This window comes from Xiphophorus hellerii, chromosome 18, assembly GCF_003331165.1.
Source record: "Xiphophorus hellerii strain 12219 chromosome 18, Xiphophorus_hellerii-4.1, whole genome shotgun sequence".
NCBI classification, from domain to species: Eukaryota; Metazoa; Chordata; class Actinopteri; order Cyprinodontiformes; family Poeciliidae; genus Xiphophorus; species Xiphophorus hellerii.
In genome coordinates this window covers 5,616,242-5,639,604 of record NC_045689.1, presented here as the reverse complement: position 1 = coordinate 5,639,604, position 23,363 = coordinate 5,616,242, and the positions used below count along the sequence as shown (strand labels likewise).

The following is a 23,363-nucleotide window of genomic DNA, read 5'->3' as shown; positions in this document are numbered from 1 at the left end:
CTGATTATTGTTTTAGAGAAAATCAACTTGAACCAACACTTAAAGGTATTTTAACTGATTTTAGTGCAAATAGTTCAGCTGCAGACTCGAGTTAAACGTTTAAACTGCATCATTGTCTGAAATGCTGCACACTGAATGGACTCGTTTTCCGACAGCGTGGATCTGACGCGGCAGAGCGGGGAGCTGATGGCACGCTGAACACATTATTCTGGATTAAATGAGGAATCAAAGCGTGGGACACATCAAGCTTCATCCAGCTCACTCTGCTCCGGGACTTTCTGCCAGCGGATCACTGACTCTGTGGACTAAACAGTGATTTTAAGCTTTTTAATCTACTTAAGTTGTATAATTTACAATTTGATGCTTTGGAAAAATTTAAGTATTAGATTTAGACTAATTGTACAATTAGTATCTTTTTTGCAAGTATTGCTAACGTGATCTGTTGGAATACTTTAAAAAAGTAAAATAAAATTTTTTCAACTCTGCTTATAAATATATAATGAACTGACAAAAATGATCAGAAATGACTGAAAATGATTAAGAATCATCAAATAATTAAGAGAAAATATAATGAAACATCTGAACCTGATTGAAAATGTTAAGAAATTATATTTCCTCGCGTTTGCATTAGCCCAACAGTTTCCTTAACGCTTCCTGTGCCTTGACCAATCAAAATGCCTGAAAGAATGCGTTGCCGTAGCAACAACGTTCTCTTATGTATCGTTGAAAAATATGTCCGGTCGAAAAAAGGCAGGTCAGTCGACAAGTGCAACAATTTCAAGGTTAATGTCGGGCAATGTTAAAAAACGTCAGTAATCTCCGAGGTTTTTTCACGAACAGCATCACAGTGAAGGTTAGTTAGTTTCACTCACCTTCTGAAGGCTGGTTGGGTTAAGTTGGGTTTTATCGATGATCTTTATGGCAACCTGGAAAACAGTGACAGAGTGTAAAAACCAAGAGAAAATGCGTAACATTCTTAAAATGTGTACTTAATTGTCGTGTTTGTTAAATCTTTTTAATCAACCCAGTTTAGCATAAATGTTGCTTTTCTTAGATTGTGTCAATAATATGACTTTTTAAATATTTTTAATTTTTTAATCCCAAATGTCAACAAAAACTAAAAGGTTATCAACACAATGAAAAGACAAAGCGGGAACGGAATTTTTAGTTAGCTTAATTTTTAACTCCAAACTAAATATTTAGCTTCAAATTAAATATGTAGCTTCAAACTACATATGTAATTTCAACCTACATATTTAGCTTGCTAAATAAATATTTATTTTGAAGCTATATATTTAGCTTAAAACTAAACATTTTGCTTGCAAACTAAATATTTGTAGGCTAAATGTTTAGCCAGCAAATATTTATTTAGCAGCTAAGTATTTAGCTTCAAGCTAAATATCTAGTTTGAAGCTATATATTTAGTTTGTAAATAAATATTTATTTTGAAGCTATATATTTAGCCTCAAACGAAACATTTAGCCTTCAAACTAAATGTTTATTTTGGAGCTAAATATATGTTTTCTGAGAGACTCAAATTTCATCCGCTGTACGCCATATTATTCAAAATAAACATCTAAATATGTCACTTTGTGTGTAATTTATACATATTCACAGCGAGTTTCACTTCTGAATTTAATTTCTGAAATAAAATAAACTTTTCTGTGATTTTCTGGTTTACTGACATGCACCTGCGGACAAAAACATTCAACATAATTTATAAATGATTGTGGTTCCTGCAGTTTGGTGGATTTATGATTACATTTTTAAACTCTGATATAAAATTAAGCTCCCGAATTGTACATTAAGAGATTACCTTATTTAGTACTCAAGCAAAATAATAAAAAGAGGACAAAGTTCAACACGTACTGTTTTACAGCACGTTTATGACGCTAAAAGCTGCAATCAACAAAAATAACTCCAGTAGCCCTGAATCAGAGGTTCAAGACAACATCAGGCCCTCAGCTGTAAACTGTGACCATATGACTGACTTCTGCTTTATTTGGGTGGAAAACTGCAGCTTTTCACATGATCAAGCCGTGTGGAGCTTCCTGAGCCTCAAGGTGTCGGTTCAACCGATGTAGGTCAGCGGGTTTTATGAGAAGAAAGACGTCTGTTCAAAGAGTGCAAATTCTGCTGCAGGGCTAAAATGCTTCCAACCAATTCACAGCTTCCTCCAGAGCAATAAAGAAAGCTTTCTTTCGAGTTCCCGTTTGGCTCACCTCTCTGCCGGTCAGTATGTGGCGGGCCAGCTTGACTTTGGCGAAGTTGCCCTTGCCGATGGTTTTCAGCAGTCGGTAGTTCCCGATGTGCGGCAGCTCGTCCGAACACAGGGCGATGGAGTTTCGACAGCGGGCGCCGAGCGAGCGGCTCGACCAGCCGGTACCTTTATCCGAGCGGCTGGCCGACAGCGAGGCATGCTGCGGCAAGAGGGGGAATCAGTCAATCAATCAATCAATCAATCAATCAATCAAGTTTTGTATAGCACATTTCAGCAACAACGCAGTTACAAGTGCTTTACATCATCAAAACACAAAAAGACAAAGTCGTGACAGACATCATGTTAATCAATTTCATTTTTGTTGTGACACCAACTGACTATGTTCTGTGTTTTGTTTTTGTTTTGAACGCACCCTTTTTTTAATGTAAGCTACACGTTGGTTTGTGTTTGTTATTTCTGTTTGGTTATTTCATTTCTATTGCTTCTATTCGTTCTATTATCTGGTTAATTACTTTGTAGATCAATAAAAAAAAAAATATTTGTGTATATAAAAAATTTTTAAAAAACATCACATTTAACCAACTGGCATCATTACAAGTCAAAATGTTGATCAATATTTCAGTTATAATGTTTCAAAATCAACTTTAAACAGCTGGACTTTTAGGAACTCAGTGTTTCGACTGTTTTGCAGTTTTCTGGAAGTTTGTTCCAGATTTGTGGTGCATAGAAGCTGAACGCTGCTTCTCCATGTTTGGTTCTGGTTCTGGGGACACAGAGCAGAACCAGAACCAGAACCAGAAGACCTGAGAGGTCTGGAAGGTTGCTGTGACAACAGCAGATCTTTAATGTATGGTGGTGCTGAGCCACTCAGTAATTTATTTAAACAAAATCTGAAATGATTAATCTACAGCAACGAATATGAGGGATGTAACTTTGCTGAGTTTCACCTTAAAACCGTGCAAGCAGACATTTTTAGAGTCCAATTTTCTGATTTGTTTCGGTTGCAGCCAAAGTTCCCTGGTTATACGTGACCGCATCACTTTACCAGAACCGTCAAAGACCTCGAGACTCTGGTTCTGCAGTCATGTGGTTCCAGAACCAACTGTAACCGGGTCACCTTTGTGCATCTCATGTGATCGTTCATAGTTGACATTCTTCACATTCATGACTTGCTGCAAGGTCACCAACATTCAGCCGGATGATGCCGATCGACTCAAAAACACCCACCAAACAAAGCTCTGATTCTTGTTGAAATCTGGGACATCCCCTTCCTATGCAGTTTAAATCGCAAGAAGCAACATTAATAATTATTTTTAAAAGGGTAAAAAAAAAACCTGCTTTTATCTGCAACAAAACAAGAATGGAGAAAATGAGCTGAAATGTAGGATGTGGGACGACATGACTAACAAGGAAGTGAAAACGTAAAGGAAGCACCAGAGTCTCTGATAATTACTGAAACAATTAAGCAGAAAGGTCATGTGTTGAGTAAACCAGGACATTTTACACTTCTGCCATTATTGGCGTTTGAACGGTTCACTTTCACAAACAGGAATGACAAAGTGATGGTATTTCATTTCAGCCACTTCCTGACAGATAAAACACTTCAGGCCACTGACAGATTGTGATTTACAGTTTCCTTCCAAGCAGCGTCACTATTTTTAGATCCTTCACGTCTCAATGTTGAAGGTTTTTCTAGACTAAAATCTACAGAGGACAGATTCTGCCGAAATTGGATATAAACACATTAATTTAATTTATTCATTCCCTCCCCATCCCTCCTTTCAACTTTATTTCTTCTAAAAATTTAGAAGAAGAAAACATGAGGACAATAAAAAAATGTTGGAGGTTTTTCTAGACCAAAATCTATGGAGGACAGATTCTGCCGAAATTGGAAATAAATGTAGAAATAAATTTTCTCCATTCCCTCCCCATTTTTCTTTTCTTCTTTATTCTTTCAAAGATTTAAAATATAACATAAGGAAAATAAAAAAACTGCAAAGAGAAAATATTACAGAAAATTCATGCATAATAAAAAAATTACCGTAAACAATTATTTTTGATAAATACGGAATACAAAATCTATTAAGCAAAATAAATAATGAAATAAAATGTGACAGTAGATAAAAAAAATAGCAAAGAGTAAATACGGAATATTAACAAATGAAGAAATAAAAAGGAGATTAAATACTGATAGTTGTATATTAACTCTTAAGTATTAAATTATGTCACACTGTGTAATCAAATGAGTTAGGAAATATCTTACTATTATTTGGATGCAACATTTATTTATACATTTATCCCCTATTTTGGCAGTATCTGTCCTCCATATTCTAAATAATTGCTTCATTTTAATACTTGCAGTTCTGAGCCAAATATTTTTGCGTCTTACCCGGTTATTGTGATCCACTCTGTGTTAAATGTGACAATCTGTTTCTATATTACCATTCTTATTATTCTGCAGATTTACCAGCCTTGTTAAACTATATAAATTGAAGTGAACATGTTGGAAATTACTGACCAGGGGAAACTTTAGGCAAGTGAAAGTGTTTGTTAGGACAGCTATTAGAAATGTGGAGACTGATTGCCTTTGTTCTTTGTCTATATTATCCAGCAGGCACCTTCATTTTCACCCCTCCTTACCCTCTGCCCCCCTCTCCTTTTCTGCCCTGGCTCTTCCCATCCCCCAGACAAATCAATTTTCATCCTTTCCCTCCATTCTCCTTTTCTCTGCCCAGACACGCCCTTTCTTTTGTCTCCAGCTGCTATCTTCATTTTCAGCAAACTCCCATAAATTCGGGGCTCCATCGATTCACTCCTTCTGATTAACATACAATTTCTTCACTTGGAGGTGTGGTCCGACATCTCAGAGGACGGAGAACTGAGTCAGAAAACGAATTAGAGTGTGAGCCTGTGGGATAACCACCCCAGTAATCATTATAAATGTGATAGGACGCTCGGTTCAGAAGATGGATGGCGCTAAGTGTTTGGGTGGGGTGGAGGTGGAGGTTGCTGTTCGGATGCGATTTGCACATTCAGCAAAGCTGCTGCACACCTTGACCTTGGAAACTGAGCGATCACATCACCCTGCCGGCGCTGGCGGGAGCTGATGGGAAGAGTTGAGACAGCAAATAATGTAATGATTACTATTTTAAAGATAAATTATTGCTGTTTTATTTATTATTTTACTTTTTTATTTATTATATTTTTTTATTTTAAAAATACATTTTTAATTAATTAAATTTTCCATTATGCAAATATCACATTTTTGCATGTTTTCCTACTTCCATTCGGGTCTAAACTGCTTCTAAAAACAGCCCAAGCATTTTTTTTTTAAAGAAGAAAAAAACGCCGCCCAGCTGTTTTTTTCTTTTTAGCAATAAGTTAATCTATTTTAGAAAATGAGCCGTTTCAAAAGCCTCCCAAATATTAAGTCTCAATCAACATTCACGACACCGTTGCCCAGCAACCCAAGCTGAGCTCCAGCACGTTTGGTGCTAGAAGAGGCGGGCGTTTTCTTGTTGACTTGTCACTCAGAAACCACTCACTGCAATTTTGCTGGTTGTGCAGGAGGCTCCACTTCTCCTTTTCAAAGACGTACGGTTGTACAGGTGCGCATGTTTTTGCATCTATTTTTAAGAGCGAGTGTGAACGTTGAGTTGTGGGGCGTGGCCAGCAGAAGCTCATTTAAAGTGACAGAGCCCTAAAGCAGCTCCTTCTGAACGGAGTTCAACTGAGCAGACTGAAATCTCGTTATTTAAGAATCATTTTGTGCAAAAAATTTAATGAGCATGTTTTATTTTGCCCATAGAACAAGGGCGTCAAACTCATTTTCATTTTGGGCCATATCAAAAATCTGAATGTTCTTAATAAAGGGCCGGTTGTGCCAGAATTTATTGATAAAACCCATAAAACTGCTAAAATATCATTAAATAGCTTTTTGTTTGAGCACTCAATAAGCGTTTCTTTTTTTTTTATTAAATATTGAACATCTTTTCACAATGATCCAGGATTTTGACTCTTTTTTTGTTTTGTTTTTTGTAATAAAAATCACAGATTTTGTGGCGCCAATTTGGAAATATTTGTGATTAATTTTTATTATATTTGCACTAATGTCTGATGATATGTGACTTTTTATTAATCGCTGTATTGGTTACGGACTATAATGTGACATTAAGTAAGCCTGAGGAGCAGTCTTAGTTAAAACCAATGTTTTTGGACAATTTTTAGTAAAAATCTGAAAAAATGTGGGGATCTGTTTGTGTGGAAAAACTGGAGGGAATTATTAATGTAATTTGGAGTCTTGAGGGCCACATTAAACGCTACGGTGGGCCAGATTTGGCCCCCGTGCCTCGAATTTGACACATGTGCCATAGACCTATCCCAACCTGTTCAAGTAAGCAAAACAGTTTGCCTTTAATAGTCAAGTTTCCTGTAAAAACCTGTCATCTAAACCATTAGAAGTTTAGTTAAACTTGTTAGAGGGGTAACAGTGACCCCGGCTCCACATCAGGGTTTAGTGAAATTCCTGTGTGACGGTGGAAAAACATCCACACGTCATTTCAACAACAATAAAAGTGAGTTGTTGACAGAAGGCCGGCCCCGCCTCTTCTTCTTCTCTGAACTTTTGAACTCTAAGCTTGATCTTAAATCAGCAGGGAAAAAAAAGAAAAGATGTTTTGGAATTTGAATCCAACATTTCGCTTAGAGCATCGGAAAAATGTTTTGTTATTTAAGTGAAATAGTCCTCTGCCTACAACCCCCAGAATGCTGTGCGGTTGTGGATCAGAGTTCAATGAATATTCTATCGCGATATAAACTGTTGATTTGATTTATTGTCCAGCCTTAATAGAGGAGATTAAATATTTCAGTTTATTAAAACACAGAATCAGGTTTCAGTCGTCTTTGTTAGCAACAAATTACATAACATTCCTTTCAAAGTCAACCTGCCTAACAAAAGCCATTAACTCAAATATGCAGCTGCATTGTTGTGGAATGCAGATCTGCATGTGTTGCGAAGCTCTCTGCTGTCTGTGTGAGCGTGAAACTGAATAAAACAGGATGAAGGGAAACTCAGGAATCGACTCAGGTTTTCATTGTTGATATGAACTATCAGCTTCAAATAACTTCAAGAATGTATGATGATTATTACATCATTTCCTCTTTTGCAGTCCGACTCATAAATAACTACTCAGGTCACTGCAGCCAAAGAAATGCAAATCTGTTTTTCTACGCTTATCTGCAGGAACTGCAATGCTATTTAAGGAAGATACCTGTGACGAGCACAAACAAGTTTTCAAGCACTAGCCCACACCCTGATGGAGGCGATCTGAATGTACAGCAGCTACGCAAGTAGTGCGTGAATTGATGTGAGAGTATTGAGCAAAGACAGGATGTGTGATGTCAGTGGCCTGCAGAGGTGTGGTGTAATCCTCCGTCCTCAAACTCTTAAAAATATACATGGCGGCAGCTTCCACTTCCTGTCCAGCAGCTCACAGACTCAAAACATGTCACTCAGTGCATTAATATTAAGTACTGATGAATAAATAGTTGAGTTGTTTCGGGTCTCAACAGAAAATACCAGAGATTTCCAAAGATTTTAAGAGAGAAATTGCATATTTAGCAAGAAAATAAAAACAAAATTAATAGTTTTCAGATCTCTGGTATTTCTACAGCAATCAGCATTTCCACAATGGTTCCCATGTATCGTCGTCTTTCTAGTAAAGTTGTTGTTTGCAAAATGTTTTTTTAAAGTTCTCAAAAGCTTCCCTCTAACAGAGGCTTCCTGAGCATCTCTGCAGGAATCTGGAAATTTATCCTGCAGGGTTCAGGATCTTTCCGTGCGACAAGAGCAGAGGGGAAGTTTCAGAAACGTCAGATCTGGTCCTGGAAACGGAGATGTCACAGCGATGACAGCAGCAGTGTCACATGCTGCATTGCGACGCTCCTTCCTGGTAGAACAACACGAGGAAGAGACGGCTGCAGAAAAAACCAGCCGGTATCTCTGACAGACAGGTCTGATGGCGGTGAGCTGAGGGCTGATCACTGGTCAAGATTTAATGGAAGGGAAAAAACTGCAGATCCACCGTACTCAGTTGTAGGAAAATGGGTAAAATAAACATAAAAAGGGCGAAAATCAACACACAAAGCGCTCTGAAGCATAAATCAGCGTGCTTTGGAGAGAGCAGCTGCATCCAGTACAGATAGCCAGAGATCATATGTTTTTTAAAAGCCAAAGATAACAATCAAGAAGTTTTCTTTAGAAAACCTGCTATCTTGTGCAATCATTATGGAGCAACGTTAGCCCATAATCAGTCTGTTGGACACATTGAAATGAAGCTAGATCAGCCGTTAGCTTCGTTCCAAGGTAACGAAGACGCTAGCCAAGTGGCACAGCTAGAAGCATCACGATCTAGGGGTTGGAGTCTTTGACTAGCTCACGGTTAAAATCTGATTTTTGGGCCCATGTCTAGGCCTGTCATTACGACATTTGCTGGATGATACATTGTAAAAACCAGACAGTGGAAGCAGACCACTTTAACTTAAGTGAAATGTCAACACTGCTGCCTGACAGCATTTCTGCATGAAACACGGATGTAAACTTCTGGGTTCGGCGGATCCGTGGTGTTCCTGAAGTGCTCAATCTTCATCTGACACCTTTGCTCTCCAAAGAATTCAGTAAAAGTCAAAGAGTCCAAATGTTTCTCTGCAATGAAGATGGAGCTGGTTGAACGTCTCTCTTTCATTTAGACTTAGACTTAGACTGACTTTATTGTCATTTTGCATGCACAGGGTGTATACAGAACAAAATTTCGTTGCATACGGCTCAGAACAATGTTTGAGGTTCCAATGTTATGAGGTTACTCCAGAATAAAATAAAATACAATATAAAATATAAATGTAAATATAAATATAAAATATAAAGTGCAGGAATGACAGTAAAATAGAAGTTATTGAGCTATGTATGTATTTTTCTAGTTTCCTCTTTATTGTCTTGCTTCTTGCGCATGTTTATGTTCCACAACCAGCTGCATGGCAACGTCAGAATCTCCTGTAAATTTTAAATAATGGAGGTTGACAGGCAGCGAATTTGTTTTATTCTTTAATATCAATTTTGAGACATTTTATATTGCGATTCTTAGAGTTGATTTTTTGGCACAGCTCTGCTGAGTAACATGTTCATTTACTCTCCCTCAGTAATATTAGTGCAGATTTTTGACCTCTAGAGTACTCTCTGGAGTCCTACATTTATTTTGATACCAAAGTCTTTCATATAAACCTTGTATTCTACAATACAATTCATTATAGGCATTGCATTTTCAAGCAGATTTCTCCAAAAGTTGCCTTCCCATGAAGGGGTTAAAAAGGAAAGTGATTGTAAATTAAAGCTTGCCCTGCAACTCTCAAACTTGCCCATGGTTATTGAATAATAAAAAAAAGTAAAAGGCTTCAATTGATTTCTCTTTCAGTGGAAATGAGTGACAGAAATCCTCCCAACCACGCAGAAAGTACACATCATTAGAAACAATGATGAGTCCCTCTGTTTTCACTGAAAGCAGCTGAAGCATCAGAGCAGCTGACAGACATGTTTGGCTTCTGCCAACGATTCAAATTCCTGGGAATCAAAGCTTTAATCCGGGTCAGACCCGTTTGGCTGCAAAGCGGTTTTTCTCTGACACAGATTATGTCCCCAGGGGAACCAGGCAGACGCTTGTTTCTGCTGGAGCTACTCACCTTCCGAGCAGCAAACAAAGCTACTTAAGAACTACTGAACGCCACAAACGTTTCATTTTCTTAAAAACAAAAGTTTTTCATAAACACCGGATCTTTAAAACTGACAATATCTTAATACTAACATGCCCCAATGGCACCAGTTTCCCCATCACTTCCAGCCACAGGTCCAGTTAATGCAAATGTAACTGGATAACGTGTAGCTGCAAGCATGCAGCAACCTGGAGCCGCGCCACGTTACTCGGCATATCGTTCTCCAGCGCACTGCGATGATCCGCCTTAGCTGAGTAAGTGGTCACATTTATTCTGTTTGGACCAGCAGCAGCGGATTAAATGCTGAGTCATTTCTTGGCTGGGCCGGAGTTCGCTCCTTTCAACACAGATGGATTTCTCCTCTCTCGCTGTAATTGATTTGTTTCCCTAAATATGGGTTGTTGTTTTTTTTTCCTCAGAGGGTTTTTAAGAGACAAAAATGTGTTTAATCCTGAGTTTTCAGTCGGATGCATCGACAGGCTTCACGTATGAATCCTGCAGACAATAATTTATGTTCTAGATCAAGAGTATCGAACATGTTTCAGACACGTCTCCTACCTGTGCCGGCGTGTGCTAATGCACCTAGGAATGAAACGATTAATGGAAATAATTGTCAATTCATTTACTAATTTAACAAATTTGAATTTTGCAATTTATTAATCGTTATCTGGAGTACAGAGACTCAAAAAGGCCATTTGCTGAAAGAACTGGAATAGGGCTGAAACGATTAATCAGATTAATCATGATGAATTAATTATCAAAATAACTGTCAACTAATTCAGCAATCGATTAATCTTCAACTGGAGTGTGTGAATCAGAAAATGCAGTTTGCTGAAAACAACAACATATTCAATACAGTAGTTAATCCAAAACTGTACTAGGGTTAAACGATTAATCAGATTAATCATGACGAGTTACTTATTGAAATAATCATCATCTACTTTTGATTACATGTTACTGGAATAAACAGACTTGGAAAAGGACATTTGCTGAACAAAAACAACATATCCAGAACTGAAATTAGGCCAAAACTGTAGAAAGAAAAAGTATATACAGGTTGCATTTACAATAAAAACATATTTATTTTATCTGTAAATACGTTTCATCTAGAACTCCTCAATGGGAATAGTTTTAGCTTAACCTGGTTCAAATTCACTGAAAGAGTGTTAATAAAATGTTTATTTTCTTCTTGAAAAAATGAATTGAAGGTTAACTTCTCTTTATTAATGTATTTTGAATATTGTATTTAAAAAAGCTTAGGTGGTTAAATGAAAAATCTGCAGAATGTGCCAATTGTTTCATCTGATTAAAAGTCAGAATTGTTAGTTGCAGCCCTAAACTGTACAAAAATATATAGAGATGTTGCAAAACAGAAAAGGCAGAACATCTGATTAAGGTTTGACTTGAGTGAATATAAATGCATGCCACACTTTCCAGATTTCTCTCCATGCAGAACTTTGATAAACATCCTTTATATTTCCTTCCATTTCCCAATTGTGCACCAATTTAATCTGTTCTGTCACATAAAATCCCAAATACAATAATTGAGGATCGTAGTAACAGAGCGAGAAATAGCTGGAGGGGTGTGAAAACTTCTGCCAGGCTGAATCAGATCGTTTATCTTTAGGAAACACTGAAACCTCCAAAACAAAAACACTTCCATGTTTGCACAGCAGTTATAAATGCTGAGGAAGCATGAAAAGAAACACATTTAAGTAATTTTGTTAAATAATCTTAAAGTTCGGTCTCTGACAGGAAGCATTTCTTTACTGTTTGCTCAAGGAAGCTACAGAAACCTCAAAGATAAGGAAGTAATGCGAAGAGCAAGCAGATAAACCATCGTCACTTCCTAATAATGCTGCAGTCAGCTATCACACCTTAACAAGTGTTTTGGTTTCCAGTGTAAATATCTTAGTACACTTGAAGACAAAACTAACTTACAGGTAACTTTGCTGAAATATAAGAGCTTGTTTTAACTTTTTCATAAATTAATTAGTTTGTTTATTTATTTAAGGATCCCAATTAGTCTCTACCACACTAGAGACGCCTCTTGCTGGGGTCCAAACCACAAACATTACAACAAAATCGTCGTTACAAAACAGACACAATGAAATACCTTAAGACACAAACAAAATAGACTCGATTTGAAAAATGTTTTCAAACTAATATCTTTAACTCAAAACAAGTTCCTATAGTTTGCTGAAAAGTTACTTGTCAGTTTATTTAGCCTTTATTCAAGTGCGCTATAACACCTGCATTAGAAACTAGATCAAAAATACTTGGTAAAATTTTGTGTTTTTGCAGTGTAAGCCTCAAATCACAACCTGTAGTTGATTAAACATTCAAAAATCACCCAAAACTGCCTTTATGTGAGCCCAAAGATTGCAATAAGCAGAAATTATCAAGATTACTCACATTAACTCTTTCATGCATAGTGGTCACTACAGTGGACAGCTATCTAAAAGCCATTTTCTTGTGCTTCCTGTGGATTTTTATGTTATAAATGCACACAGACCACTGAAGTGGACACTAATGCATCATAAAATATACCATCAACTACTGGCCATCAGCTGCAAATGCAAGAAATTATTTTTGTTAAATACAATATGGCCGACAGACAAAAAAGCATGAGAACAGACCCGGTCCCTCCTTCTACTGTAGACGACTCTTGCAAGGAAAAAAAATATTGTGACATCAGATAACCCCTAAGGAACAATACTACTGATGTATTTTTCAAATAACAACTTTGTATTTGGACAAAATTACAATTGATCACATAAAAATAAAAAATTTAAAAAAAATTATTTTTACAAAAAAATTTTCCTACCTTTTTTATGACTTAAGAAAAGAATTTTAAAAAATGGAAAAAAAATTCTGACACAAAGGATCATAATTCATGCATCAGAGGGTTAATTATAAGGCAACTGAAATTTCTCGGCAGTTGGAGCAGAAAAATCTCATTAGTCTCTAAAAGTCAGGAGATTCTACAGATTTAAGCCCGTTTAGGACACTGGATACGTGAGTAGGTTAAACTGCAGCAGCTTGGGCCTGAGGGGAAACCGTACACCTGAGGAGCCGAGGCCCTTCGCACAATGAGCACAACAGACTGACTGTGTGCATCAACTATAACCATCACAGTGTCTTTTCTGCTGGCTCTTTTTGTCGCTAGGAGCTTCTGACAATAGGTGTGTCTGCAGGGAGCTGTGTGTGTGTCTGCATGGCAGTAACACCGTGTGTTATGTGAATGGTGTTCGTTCTTCATCCAGCAGGTTGGTCGCCACCTGCTCAACAGCCGTCAAATATTTCTGAGATAAAATGACCAAACGGCGAGTAGAAAAGTAGGAAAAAACTCACAATTTGGCCTGGATTTGTTCAAACAATTTGCTTTTGACTTGTACAGGGTTCCAACTTGTAACCTACAAAGTCTTCAGCAAGCATATCGTAAGTGGAAAATGCTAATACGGGATTCCAGCTTGTAACTTATAAATTTTTAAGTAACATCATGAAGTGGAACATGAAAATATCTCTTGGAAGACTGAGGCTTAGCTGAACTTTGTCTTCAAAATAAGGTTTTATTTCTAAAATTTTTTACTTTTTCATACCTTTTTTTGTTTACTGTTTCAGGAACCACATGGTGCCATCCACCAGAAATTTCATATCAAAGATGCGGCCAGTTTCACCCTCCAGTCAAAGCAACAGTGTCGAAACTTCTTGCTGCATTGAGTTAAAAGTGCTTGCAACTGATTTTTATTGTCTTGTCTATTCTGAGCAGCAAAGATGGATATATTGTTTATTCATTCTTTAAAAGTTTCCTGTACTTAGCCAAGTTTAATAAATCAGTGAAATGCAGATTTGGGTGAAACTTTATCTGCTTTTGAGTAAAAGTTGCTGCAGATTTTAGCTCCTGTTTACGATGAAATAAAATATCAAAAGCACAATTATAAAAAGATCGCCTGTGCTGCTTGTGACATTTTATGTTTAAAATTTCAACATGTCAGAAAACCTAAATAAGAAAGCAAAATAAAAAGCTCCTATATAATGATTTAATTTTCTAAATTTAGACTTAGACTTAGACTTGTACTTTATTGATCCTTTGGGAAGACTCCCTCAGGAAATTGAAGTTACCAGCAGCTCCCAGGCAAAAAACAAAGATAACACACAGTAAGCAAAAGTGCAAAAGAATACAAAATACAAATTAAATACTAAGGTACACACCAAATGTGAGTAACCAAAACCTTAAATTATGCAAGAAAACCCTTAAATTATGCAAGAAACAAGGATTAAATTTGACACTTAAGAAACATAAACAACAATAAATTATCAAGAAAATGCTTCACCACCATAGATATTTGACGCAACAATTTGGCCAATATTGATAACCAATATTAATATTGCTCGTTAAGATAAACTGGGGGTCTGTCCAGAGTGAGCTGCACCAACCGCCCAATGGCCGCTGGAGACGATGGACCAATGGATGGATATTGTTGTTTTGGCCAATAACCAGGTAATAAAAACAAGCACACCGCTGACACAGCTCCGTGATTCAGTTAAATTCCCCACAATCCTTTGCTGCATCACTATCACATGACCAAACATTTCCTCTCCTTTCCCACTCATAAATAAAAGCCGCAACAAGGTGGAAATTAACATTAGTTGTTAATATCGGCTTTAATTATTGAACCAATACCGATATGTTAAAAATTGGCCAATACCAATGTAAATGCTGATATATCGTGCATCTCCAATTTTTTTATTTTTTCAAAGGAAACAAACCCGGAGCCAGCTCTAACCTCTATCTGATCTTTCCCAAACTCAACTGATGCATTCACAGACTGTGAGAAATGTCATTGCTTGGTTCCGATGCATTCAATTAACAGGAAACAAATCAGATGTTCAGGATCAGACCTGCAATTGATCAGAAAATTGGCCATTTTTCTTTTCTGACTGATATATCTATGCATCACAACCCCAGAAAAGCTTTTTAGCTGCACGGTGACATAAAAAAAAAAAAGTCCGTAAGCAGTTTCTGTTCGTCTTCTCCTTCAGGAAGACGATACCAAAGTGACACAACAAGTGAAACCATCTCTAAAAATGTGATGCAGAACAACAGACTGAATGTGACACGCAGCTTTTAGCAGTAATATAAATCTGAGGGAGGAAAGTAAATCGTGAATATTCCTGTAAAACGTGTCTCTGAAACGTTCTTCAAAAGCCCGGCTACAGAAAGGTCCGGTAAGCTCTTAAGCCCTTTCTCTAATGCTGCTCAGCTCTTTGCTCACCGTTTTATACTTTCCCAGCTGAATCAGCTACCGCAGTTTACAACTGCAACCCACTAATCAGAGTAAGTATATCAGCTGGAGGCTACGTGACTTGCTCATAGGCACCCTGGCCGGTCTGTCCAACACAGAGACCACTGTCCCACTTCCCTGACCTTTGAGCTCCAGTTGCACACAAACCATTTCAGATATGGTGCAGCACATCAGCAAGGCGTTGTGACAAATATAGGTTACCTAATAGCAGCCTGCCTCATTTTATACCAATCATGCACGGCTGAGATGGCCTCAGCAGAGCCCGGAGCTGCTCATGACTGTCTGGTGTGTTTCTAGGTGAAAAGGACGGCGCGCTCGGCTGGCCGACGCGTCGGGACAACGAGTTCACAGATCCTACGGTAGTCTAGGGAACAACAAAAGGCCTCCAAGCGGACATGTTGGTCTTTTTCAGAGAGCGCACAGCTGTACATGTGCTCACAAGCAATCACCCACACCCACTATATGACTTCCTTTTTATTCTGTCTCACACACACACACAACCACACACAGCCTCATGACGAGCCCCGGGCAAAACAGTACGTCTGTTCCCAGAGCTCTGCAACAGCAAACATGTTTGTTGCAACTTTCATGTTGACATTCTAGTGCTAACTCTAAAAAAAATACTTATTCCAAGACTCTTAGCATTAAAATAAATACAATCAAAGCATTTCATCTTCTACTTTTCAGCCTCTTGTAAACATCTAATTTCCTGGGACATAAACATGGTCCGGCAGATTCTTCAAAGTCGGAAAGACGAGAAAACATTTCATTCGAGTATGGCAGATGCCTAAAGATAGACAGGCTTTTGATAAATTTTTTGTTTTACTTCTGCTGAATAATAATAAAAACATGAAATACCTATCTAGTTAAAAATGTAGAGAACAGTTGCACCACGCTGTGTTTATTGTTAGAAAGCAAGAACTTATAAATCCAAACGTGCAATAAAGCTTTCTGCTGGAGAATCCCGTAGCTTTAGACCTTCAGATGCCCCCATAAACATTAGCGCCGTGACAGTCCAGCTAGTTTTCAGCCGAGAGCCAACATCAGCTGGCTGGACCGCAGTCACGCAACAGGACCCCCATTTGTGATCCCTGTTTTTATAGAAGTAACAGCAACTCTTCATCATATCTAGCAACACACACAGAGAAATCGATTGCAGCACGGCCCTGAGAGGGGAGAAAGCGCCGCAGTGTGAGCTGCTGGCTCTGAAAGCGGCAGCAGAACATGACTAAAGGTCGCGGTCTGGATCCAGGATGGAGATGAAACCCATAAATCAGTTTGTTGTTGGCGAAAGGAGCAGCTCAGGCTTGGGCGAAGTCAGAAAACAGCATTTTTATACAGATTTATTTTAAGAGTCGTTAAAGAACGACTTAAAAATGTAGGCGCATCATCAGTGCAACCACCAAAAGAAAGTCATGCATGAACAAAAACCGGATTCCTGAAAGTAGTAAAAACACAAAGCAAGAAAAAAAAAAAACGCATATTTTCAAAGCTAAATAAAATAAACAGAAAAAGATGTTGATGCCTTAACACAAATGCAGGTTTTCAACTGAGGTTGCAAACAACAAAACTAGAAATAAAATGGTGAAAACTCACAGAAAACCACCCTCAGTGACGCACAACAGGATGAAATACGACATTTATTAAGCAAGACAAATAAAAGCCAACAAGATTTAGAAAGTCAACAAATAAAACTACAAGTATCAAAGATTTATCTTATTTCCTCTCTCAAGAAATTATTTTAAAAATCTAACTAAAATGGCACAGATTAACGGCAATTAAAGCTTTTAATCTGTTAAGAATTTTTCCAAATATCAGATTGTCAACATACTGGCTAATGATTTAGCCAATATCGCTAAATTTTAGCGATTTAAATTTTCTGATTACAAAGTTGATATTCAAACTTTCACTCCTGCTCAAAACCAGAGCAAACAAAGCAAGCCATCTTTAAAACTCCAATATAACCCATATGCAGCCATGCCATTAGTCCTGCATCCGGTTTCTGGGTTTAGAGGAAAGAAATCATCTTTTATTTAGCTACAAGTGAGAAAACAACCCAAATTCTCCACCATAACAGAACATTTGGGTTTAAAATTCGGTGTTTGAATTTTAGCTCTGATATCCAGTCACTTTGTTTGAATAAAACTCATCTTTTGCTTTATTCTCAAGTCATAATGAAGCAATTTCCATTGGTCAATTAATGGTAACTCTCCTTAACAACAATATTAATATCAGATATCAATATCGGCCCAAAGTTTCTTATCGATCCAATCTTAATTCCAACCAATCTAATATTGATTGGTTTAGAAAAACTTTTTCAGTCATTATAATGATAAAGACTAAATTAAAACTGAATTTATTTTGGAGGAAGTAAATATTTCAGGTTGATATTTTTAAATCAGTCACTACAACAGCTAACAACCAGCAAGCATAACAAACAAAAGACAAATTATCTGAATCTGATATCAAGTTATGGATAGATTCTGAACCAATTATACCAAAAATGAGCATTTTTAATACATCGGTATCGGTTCCAAAAGTAAAACTGGGCCGATATTAACATAATTGTTTCATTCTTTTCTCGGTTTCGTGATTTGGGAGGAGATTGGTCATTTGTTTGGAGACGTGCAGATGATTGGTAAATATCAGCTACCAGCCATAATATCACTATCAATATTGGAAACCGATGTAAATTTTGACATCAGTGCTTCTTAATCTCCAGCAGTCAGACTGAGCCAGATCCAATGACTGCGGTGGAGAATCCAACAATGTGTAAATATGGTGCATCATAACGTACAACATTTAGTCTCACGATCCAGAGACGACACCGTTAACTCCAGGATTGGCCAGACTAAGCAATGAAGGGTTTTAAGATTAAGCTACAGACAGAACAAGCATTCAGACTGTGTGGGTTGTTGTGAAAGAGCTAGCTGCTATTTCATGAGAAATGTGACTGAGTCATAACTGAACGCAGGCAACAACGTTTGCAAAAATACCTCTGACTGAAGACGAGCGCTAGCTCCAACTCATTCACCCACGGAAACCGCAAAATCCTTCACTTCCAGGTACAAAAACGCAAATATTCAGTCATTATTTACATAAACACACATGAAGCCAGATAGGGAAAACTGTGTGGAAGGAAAAAATATTTAGAAGCAATAACTTGAAGCGTCTCCCACATGGTGCCCCACCGATGCTCACCTGCAAAACAGGCCCCAAGCATCACGCTTCCACTGCCGTGTTTAACAGGATGTTTGGTGAGCCTAACACCTGATCCAGTATTCTCATTCAACCTTTTCCAAATAGGCCACTTTCTTGGTCTAAAGAAGAGAAATGGGCCCACAGCATCACAGATTCTCCACCGTACCCAAGCAGGACTGAAACGATTAATCATGATGAATCAAGTACTGAAATATACTAAAGTTGGTGACTAATTGATTACTGAATTAGTTTCAATAATTGATTAATCATGATTAATCATTCCAGCTCTAATCATGATTTGGAAGCAGGAAGGGTGTACGTAGTTTTAACTTAGTTTCATTTCCATTTTGTCTTCACCTTTGTTGCGTTTCTGTTGTGTGTTTTCAAACAACTTAAATTTAAATAATTTTAGTACTAAGTCTAAAACTGACACGGCGTGTACTTCCCGCTTTCCTAACTCTACAGCTCTTAAGAACCTAATCTAATCGAAACCCTACGTTTAGTTAGCTTAACGAGGCAGAAATGTATTTTTATCAGTGCGTCGTGTTAAATGCTTATTGAGCAGGACTGTTTTTCTCCGTCAGCCTCCATGTCTCCCTGTAGGCCTGATTCTGATGAATCAGCTGAAAAACGGCCAACCCTGAGGCCTTCTGTTCAAAAAAAGGCAGACATCAGTAAACGTACCGATCAAATGGATTAACGAGGACCAGCCCCTTGTTGCCATGGTGACGTAACACAGAAAAAAACTGCCTATGTTACCGGTTAAAATCCTCATTTTCTGCATTCTTGAGCAAAAACTGAGTGAAAACCTTCAACAAAAGGAAGCAAAAACGATTCGCTTCCAACTTTACAGATAGAAATAATTATGTAAAGTTACTTCTGGTTACTATCAGCTTGGGTGCGGTTTAACAGCAAAGGTTCAATCCAGATGCAACAGGTCCGTGTAAGTATTAAAATACCTCTCTTCATCTGCTTCATATCTGAGCGTTAATGGAGCCTGGTGTGGGCTGAAGACAATAAACACCCGGGTGTAAAAACCCGGACGGAGTTTGACTGACTGGGAAATGCAGCTACTTCTTTTGTAGTTTCCCAACTTCTATTAAATGGAAAACAAACTGGAATAAACCAAAATTTAAAGTAATTAAAAATGGTGATGACATACGCCCAGAATATCCTTTACAAATAGGAGAGGAAGCGTCCTGTACTCTGCCGGCTGCAGGCCTGGGATCCAGCAGGAAGAAGGCCTTTTGTTAAAAATTCAAACTCAAACTATTTTAGGTCGGAGTGTCCCTGAGCTGGAGGCGGGGGATGCTTTCAACAGACTCCAGCTCCTCAAAATGAGCAACAGTTTCACTTAAATAAACATTTTTGCTGCTAAATTGTTCAATGAACAGACACATGAGCTCAACAACAGATAGATTTGTTGTTTTTAATCTGTTCTTTTAATATCTGCAATGCTTGTTGTGACCTCTTGCTTGTCTAATCGGAGCCTCTCTGGTGTTTTAGGGTAATGCTAATTTCTACTTTCTGATCACAGTTTGTGTCGTCTTGCTTGCAGATCCAGTAAAGACGCGTTCAAATCCAACCGCAGCGCGCTCAGAGGCAGAGGAGGACGCAGCGCGCTAGCCTGACGAAGCAGATTTAGCAGAGCTGCAGGTTCAACACGATGGGTGGGGAGGAGCTGGGTGGGCTCGCATCAAATGGATTAATTATTGATCAGCTGAGAGAGGAGGTAAAAAGTCTGCAATGTTTCTGGGTTGTTGGTTTTTTTTAAAACAAATTGATGATTAAATCATGCGTTTTACTTTGGCGGGCACCCTGTTATCCCGTTTAGGGATCAGTTCACGCCTCGCCTCTGCTCAAATCAAACCGTCCTTAATGAGCCGGAGATTAGCAGCTGCTCTTTACACACGGCAGACGGATTCTTCAGGAGCATCACAAAGACCCGTTTCTGAGCTCAATGGATGACAGGGCCGCATCCAGAGGGCTCCTAAAGGGGCCCACTGACCATCCAAACACAATCTTTGTTGTTAGAAACATCAAATGTACATGCTAGCTCACTATTAGCGCCATAAAGGTCACTCAAATTTGTTTCTTTCTATTGTAAAATTAATTTTAGTTTTACAAAAATACCCATATAGAAGTTGGTATGTAACAACACAATTGCAATGATGAGAATTTCCAAAAATAAAGTAAAACGTTGTGTTTAATTTTCCCTGAACATAAGTTTATTTATTCTTTTTAATCAACCAAAAAGTTTCCTAGTTTATGCTTTCAACCAAAAATCAACAGATTTTATGCTTAGACATATTTAATCAAAAATTTTAAAAAGGTAATTTCAGAAGTTAAGCAATATAAAAAAAATATTTTTGTTTCAATGTTTAATATTGTCTGCAATGATTTTCAATGGGGAAAAATGTTCTACAATAAATAACATTAATTTTTGGCTGAATAAAAGCACAATTACAAGCTAATACATTGACATTTACTCAAAGTATTAAAAGAAGACTATTTAAAAAATAACTCAATAAAGTTGAAAATGAGCAATTATTTAAATGGCAACAAACAAGCTACCCGCCGTTTAAATGTTATTTTAATAATATATCAGCTATAGGTGCTTCACAATACATTTAAAAAATTACTTTTATTGCAGTAATTCAGGTAATAAATTTATCCTGTACAATAAAAAATTTATACTTTTAAACAACTGACCAGGATTTTGTAAAGTATTTCATTTCTATGCACTCAATACTTGGTTGGGGCTCCTTTTGCATGAATTACTGCATCAATGCAGCGTGAAATGGAGGAGATCAGGCTTTGGATACGATGAGGATCAGGAAGCCGAGATTGCTTTGATAGCTGCCTTCAATCCAGCCACCTGAATTTACTTTGCTTCATAATCCTCTCAACCTTTTTTTTTCTTAACCACACTTTATCCTTCCACTAAACTTTCCATTAATATCTCTAGATTGCTTTCAAGTGTTACGGTTTTAAAAATAGAAATGAAATGACAACAAATGACCTACAGCAGATGCAACATTTGCTACTCTGAAAGAGTTTTATTTAGCTAGACCAAGGGTGTTCAAAGCGAGGGCCGGGGGCCATTAGTGGCCCCTGGACTGATTTTGTGCGGCCACCGGACCACAACTCAAGAATAAATTAAATAAATTAAGACAAAAGTAAAAAATTTTAATAAAATCTACTAAACAAAATGTTAAATGCAACACAAAATGATCATATAGGAACAAATCTGCTTGTTGACTTATTCTCTAAAGACACCTTGTTACCAAGTCTGCTTTTATTTCGGTATTAGAACTTGGCTAAACACAGCAAGTGTTTTCAAATGAAGACTGACCTAGATCCTGTTTTTATCGCTGAGAATAGACTAAATACTTTTTCTAAATAATAAGCAAACTGGTTGCCTTTCAATTAGCAAGGAAAACATGCAAAAACCATTTGAGGTTTTGAATCTACGGTTTCATTCCTACAAAAATATCTGTTTAAATTAGTTAATGCTTTGTTTATTGTTGATTAGGTAAAAATACAATGGAAAAAAGTAAAAAATACATTTTTGGTCACTTTAGTTTTTAAAAATAATATTTTTTGGCCTGTGAGTATTTTTGAATTGATGATTTTGGCCCACAGACTGTAAAAAAAAACTGTTCTATTTGTCTCATGAAGTATAATTTCAGAGAAGCTGAATTTTTCATTAGCAGAAAATTTTAAATGAATAAAACTAAGTAACAAACAATTAGGTCTCCAGATATGATCAAAATGGCCATTCAGGGCTGTGGTCAGAAAAGTGGAAGCTAACATCTCTGCTGATCCCACACATGCTGGACATGAACAATTTAGACTTCTGGCCTCTCTGCAGATCCCACACATGCTGGACATGAACTGTTTAGACTTTTACCGTTGCATGGGGTGGTGATACCAGCCCGTACTTAGTGGTAATCATACTCAGACTGTCTGTGTTTTTAAATTTACTTACATGGTCCTGGTTCCGCTCGTTCCCAGGCAGTGCCGTCCGTAAAGACATTGTTCTTCCCTGAGCGAGTCCTCCAGGCAATAAATAAAAATAACTGGGAAATCAGTTTTTCCTTTTATTCACACTTTGTTCCAAACGAAACCACAAAAAAAAAAAATCCAGGGTTAGGAGAAGGAGGAGAAAGTCTTTACAATCCTCATTTCTTACAGTCCGTGAAGGCAGCACAGGTCACCCAGACGGTGATCCAGATTAAGGTGATCCGTTAAAAACAAACCGGTAACCTTCACCTCATGATGTCTCCAGCAGAAATACCCCTCCTCTAGATTAGCTCCCCACCCACCCCCCACCCTAAACCCCAAACCCCCACCTCACAACCTCTACCGGATCATCTCCCTAGAACCGGGCCGGACCTTTAAAACAAACCCAGATCATCGGTTTCCATTCAGCTGCATCATCCCGGGGTGACGAAAACGAGCACAACATCCAGGAGGAACCGGGGGCTGATTCTGGGGGGAAAACCGGGAGTTTATGCCTCCTGTTAGCCGGCTAACGTGGCAAAAATCACGGATCCGATCAATTAAAGAGAACCAGAACCGGCTGAGGATGCGTTTGTGGACGCCGGTGGAAAGCCTCGGCCTCGGGATGTAAATCAATGACCAACTGCGGGTGTGTGAAAGGAAAGCGGCCGCCTCTGAGTCAGTCCGTCCCCCCGGCTCTTCTCCTCGGTCCAGTCCGCCCTTTAGCTCCTCTCATTGTCGCGGTGGGAAGGAAACTCACCGGAACCGGTTCTCTGCGTGCCAAAAACGAAATAATTTGTGTTTCTCAGAGGTTAGAAGATTTTTTTGTTTTAAAAAAGGAGGAGAGAAAACGGAACCTCGCTGCG

General features: G+C 37.9%; 1 protein-coding gene across 5 annotated transcripts in view; it reads right to left on the bottom strand.

The window, feature by feature from the left end:
* Positions 1-22,810, bottom strand: part of LOC116707713 (MAP/microtubule affinity-regulating kinase 4-like) — a 58,034-nt gene extending 35,224 nt beyond the window's left edge. For all 5 annotated transcript variants that reach the window (XM_032545186.1, XM_032545187.1, XM_032545189.1 and 2 more), the window contains exons 1-3: positions 22,484-22,810; positions 2,223-2,420; positions 873-926 (exon numbers count right to left, since the gene is read on the bottom strand). In XM_032545186.1, the coding sequence (XP_032401077.1) occupies positions 873-926; positions 2,223-2,420; positions 22,484-22,531 (300 nt within the window). In that variant the 5' untranslated portion in view covers positions 22,532-22,810. The remainder of the gene's footprint in view (positions 1-872; positions 927-2,222; positions 2,421-22,483) is intronic.
* Positions 22,811-23,363: the final 553 nt, after the last annotated feature.